The sequence below is a fragment of the Aplysia californica genome, unplaced genomic scaffold (assembly GCF_000002075.1).
Source record: "Aplysia californica isolate F4 #8 unplaced genomic scaffold, AplCal3.0 scaffold00449, whole genome shotgun sequence".
NCBI lineage: Eukaryota > Metazoa > Mollusca > Gastropoda > Aplysiida > Aplysiidae > Aplysia > Aplysia californica.
In genome coordinates this window covers 626,493-628,523 of record NW_004797719.1, presented here as the reverse complement: position 1 = coordinate 628,523, position 2,031 = coordinate 626,493, and the positions used below count along the sequence as shown (strand labels likewise).

Sequence of the window (2,031 nt, the reverse complement as noted above, 5' to 3'; positions counted from 1 at the left end):
CCGACAGTAAAAAGTGTTCATTAAGTTGGTGTAATTGTCGAGTTATATCCACGGAGTTCTTCAACAGTTCCTATAAAGATAGCTTTTTGTTCAGCAACATGGTACGGTTTGTGTCTGTGGAGATAGCACGTCTTCACCCTAACATTGCACTCAGCCAAAAAAAAACAAACCCACGACAAACTATAAATTAATTTTTATTTGTCAAACCTTACAGTAATGGTAACCTTGACAAACTAAATCTTTAAAGTCTTTCAAGATCGCACTCAAACACACCTCAGGCACCGTCCTTTTTGCTTTGAATTCCATTTTAGATCATTCAGTCATTCAATATAGAACTGAGCGCAACCAACATTTTTTATAAGATACTTTTTGGTTCCTGGTTGTCCCCAAGAAAAACCTCTCCCTGAAAACAGAGCAACAGTAATAATATGCATAACTGACAATCTAGGCTAGAAGGCGACCGAGAAAGACCTGGATAGACGGAGTCAGGGAAACATTAACAACTCACGGCATCCCCCTGACCCAAGCTCTCCGGCTGGTGGCAGAGAGACGTCTCTTTCTTCCCGCGACACCCAAAAGGGTATAAGCGGCGGATAAAAGTAAGACAATCTTGAGGAAACGTTTGACGGTACCCCAGGTTGCTGTTCTTGGTATTCATCAAGACTCCTCACCGATCGGGAATTTTGTTCAAAATGACTCTGTCCGATGAACTATTTACTGGGCACTGGAACAGCTCGGCTGACAGATGCCCTGAACCGGAAGGCGAAAGTCTCCAGGGATCTTTTTGTGACGGGAACTTCACTGAATCGATGTCCAATGTAAGTGGAAACCTGGGCGAGATAGAGGGGTCAGCAGGGTGGTGGCTCGACACTGCCGTTGTTTTAGCTGTGGTCCAGATTTTAAAGATGGCTATCATCCCCGCTGTATCCATTTTAGGGGCAGCTGGGAACTTGATCAGCGTCCTGGTCATCAGCAAGAGCGGACTCCGAAAAACCTCCAACATCCTCCTGTTCGCTCTCAGCGCGGAGGACGCGTCCTTTCTGATTGGCGTCAACAACATCCCGTTCCTGCTCTACACCTATGTGGACGGCGACGCGGATGGCTGGCATTTCTCCGAGTCTATCAGCCACGCGTTGTATTGCTTCTATTTCGTCTTTGCCTGGTTCCAAAACATTGGTCTGTGGTGCTCCATGACCATCCTGGCTTTCATGACCATCGAGCGGCTCCTTGCTATATTTTTCCCGCTCAAGTTCCGAATCATTGTCACTCCATTTCGAACGTGGACCACGTTGCTCTTGATGCTCCTCTACTACAACGGCTCTTTTGCTTTCGGCCTCACTTGGCACCAGTTTTATTATTTTAATAGAAACACGACTTCCTTCGGTATTATCGGCTCTTCGACCGTGATAAACAGACAGAAAAATAAGGCGCTCTTGGACGCGTTGGAGACTGTTCTAATTGTTACCACAGGAATCCTCCCACTCTCCATCGTTATTTCCTGGTCTGTGATCATCAGTTTCAAAGTGGCTCGTGCTGCCAGACAACGAAAGACAATGACATCATCATCATCATCATCATCATCTGTAGCCACAAGAAGTGTGGCAAACTCTCGAACGACAAGGACTCTCCTCACCGTCTGCGTGGTCTATTCTATCACGGGAAGCTTTCACTACATCATTGATGAGATTTTTACCTTAACCATTTCGGAAAACGTGGAGGTTCAGCTCTTTCAAGCCTTGAAGAAACTGTCCATTTGCATCAACAGCGCCTGCAATTTCCTCATCTACGTAACCACCAACAAAGACTTTCGAATGTTTCTTCGACGCAGCCTGTTTAAAGGGATGAATGGTGCAAAGTCTGACGGTAAAGCGAGGAAAATGGCGGTCCGGTTTTGACCACAAGGGCGGTGGGAGACCCACAGTGCGGTGTGTAATTTTATATGGAAGACAATTGGGAGGCGTGTCTTGTTTTCGCAATATCTATCTATCTATCTATCTATCTATCTATCTATCTATCTATCTATCTATCTAT

General features: G+C 45.6%; 1 protein-coding gene across 1 annotated transcript; it reads left to right on the top strand.

The window, feature by feature from the left end:
• The first annotated feature begins 692 nt into the window (after window positions 1-692).
• Window positions 693-1,895, top strand: LOC101846601. The gene has a single exon (XM_005105047.1). It carries the CDS (start codon window positions 693-695, stop codon window positions 1,893-1,895), a length of 1,203 nt encoding a protein of 400 aa, XP_005105104.1.
• Window positions 1,896-2,031: the final 136 nt, after the last annotated feature.